The sequence below is a fragment of the Halyomorpha halys genome, unplaced genomic scaffold (assembly GCF_000696795.3).
Source record: "Halyomorpha halys isolate HHAL.00 unplaced genomic scaffold, Hhal_1.1 Scaffold610.1, whole genome shotgun sequence".
NCBI lineage: Eukaryota > Metazoa > Arthropoda > Insecta > Hemiptera > Pentatomidae > Halyomorpha > Halyomorpha halys.
This window is the reverse complement of record NW_027111612.1, coordinates 85,543-87,018: the sequence shown is the minus strand read 5'-3', so window position 1 is coordinate 87,018 and position 1,476 is coordinate 85,543. Positions and strand designations below refer to the sequence as shown.

At 25.7% G+C, this 1,476-nt stretch overlaps 1 protein-coding gene across 1 annotated transcript in view; it reads right to left on the bottom strand.

Moving 5' to 3' along the window:
- Positions 1 to 6: 6 nt before the first annotated feature.
- Positions 7 to 1,476, bottom strand: part of LOC106684747 (transcription factor IIIB 90 kDa subunit) — a gene marked incomplete at its 5' end in the record, with an annotated part of 8,455 nt that continues 6,985 nt past the window's right edge. The window contains 1 exon segment of the mRNA XM_014427000.3: positions 7 to 661. Coding sequence (XP_014282486.3) covers positions 525 to 661 — 137 coding nt within the window.

The following is a 1,476-nucleotide window of genomic DNA, read 5'->3' as shown; positions in this document are numbered from 1 at the left end:
GGCTAGAATCATAGTAACTGTATAATACATTGATTATCACGTATGTATTTAAAGAGACTGATATTCAAAAATAAATATTTAATACTGACGATAATTTCATAACAAAGATATTTCAATACTGATTGCAAATTCGATAAGAAATATTTAAATAGTATACTTACAGAAATTTACTCCATAAAACTTTAAAAAATATTTTCTTATCTTTTTATATATTTATTAATAATATTAAAAAATAAATGGCGAGAAATTAATTCTAAAATTATTCTCGTTTCAAATGTTCATTGTATGCTCTTATGATAACTAAGAAGTAGAAATAAAAAACAAACACAATTATGCTTCTAAAACAAAAAAAAAACTGACTAGGAATATACTTAGAGAGAAAAAAAACAAACAAAAAATAATCCTCCATAACCAAAACAAGAACTTGGTTTAAAAACTTTGGCAAATATATTTACAGTGGCCCTAGTTTAAATTAAAAAATAAATAGTCCTTCTATCATTAATATCGCAAAAAGGAAACGATAACTAGTAATCTTCCTCGTCATATCCATAATATGGGTCATCGTCTTCTCCCCTGTGCTGGTTGAGCATTTCCGAGAGAGATATAACACCAGTCTCTTCAACTTCGACTTCATCATCATCGTCCAGAGTATCTTCGACTCCTACAAAAAAATATATAAATTTACAGGATCATAAGAAAATAATTAAAAAATTAATGATGAGTTAAAAGTTGACGTTGGATTTATATAATGAGGAGAAGATGGTTTGAGAGTGCGGTCGGTGAAAAACACAAATAGTTTACCTATAAAAATTATTTATTTTTGAGACCAGAATTTCAAGCAGGGCTAAGAACAAAAAACAAGATAACAACCAATAAATAAAAGGATAAACAAAATGATTAGAAAATAACCAACATTATGAATACATAAATAATGTTGACAGACATGAATAATTTAAGTATATAAGAAGATAAAGGCTGTATGAGAAGAGTAATATTAAAATTAACTAAGAGAAAAGAACAAATAATAAAATTTGTGTATGTATTTTATTATTTGTTCTATTATCTTATTTAATTTTAATATTACTCTTCTCATACAGCTTTATGTTCTTATAATACTTAAATCATTCATGTCTGTGAACACTATTTATATATCCATGTTAGCTATACTCTTATTTTCTAATCATTCTATGTATCCTTTTATTCATTGGTTGTTATCTTGTTATTTGTTCTTAGCCCTGATGAAGACTAGAAATTCTGGCTAAAACGTTACCACTAATAAATAAGTTTTTACCCGCACTGTAAACCTTCACTGGCCGCATTCCCAACCATCTTCTCATTATTAAAAAATTAATATTAATCAAATATACTGATTTTCAAAAATCATAAATGATATATATATATCATAAGAAAAACACACCAGTCTGTTACAAAAAAAAAATTAAAATATGATTTGACAAAGTAATAAACAAATTATTA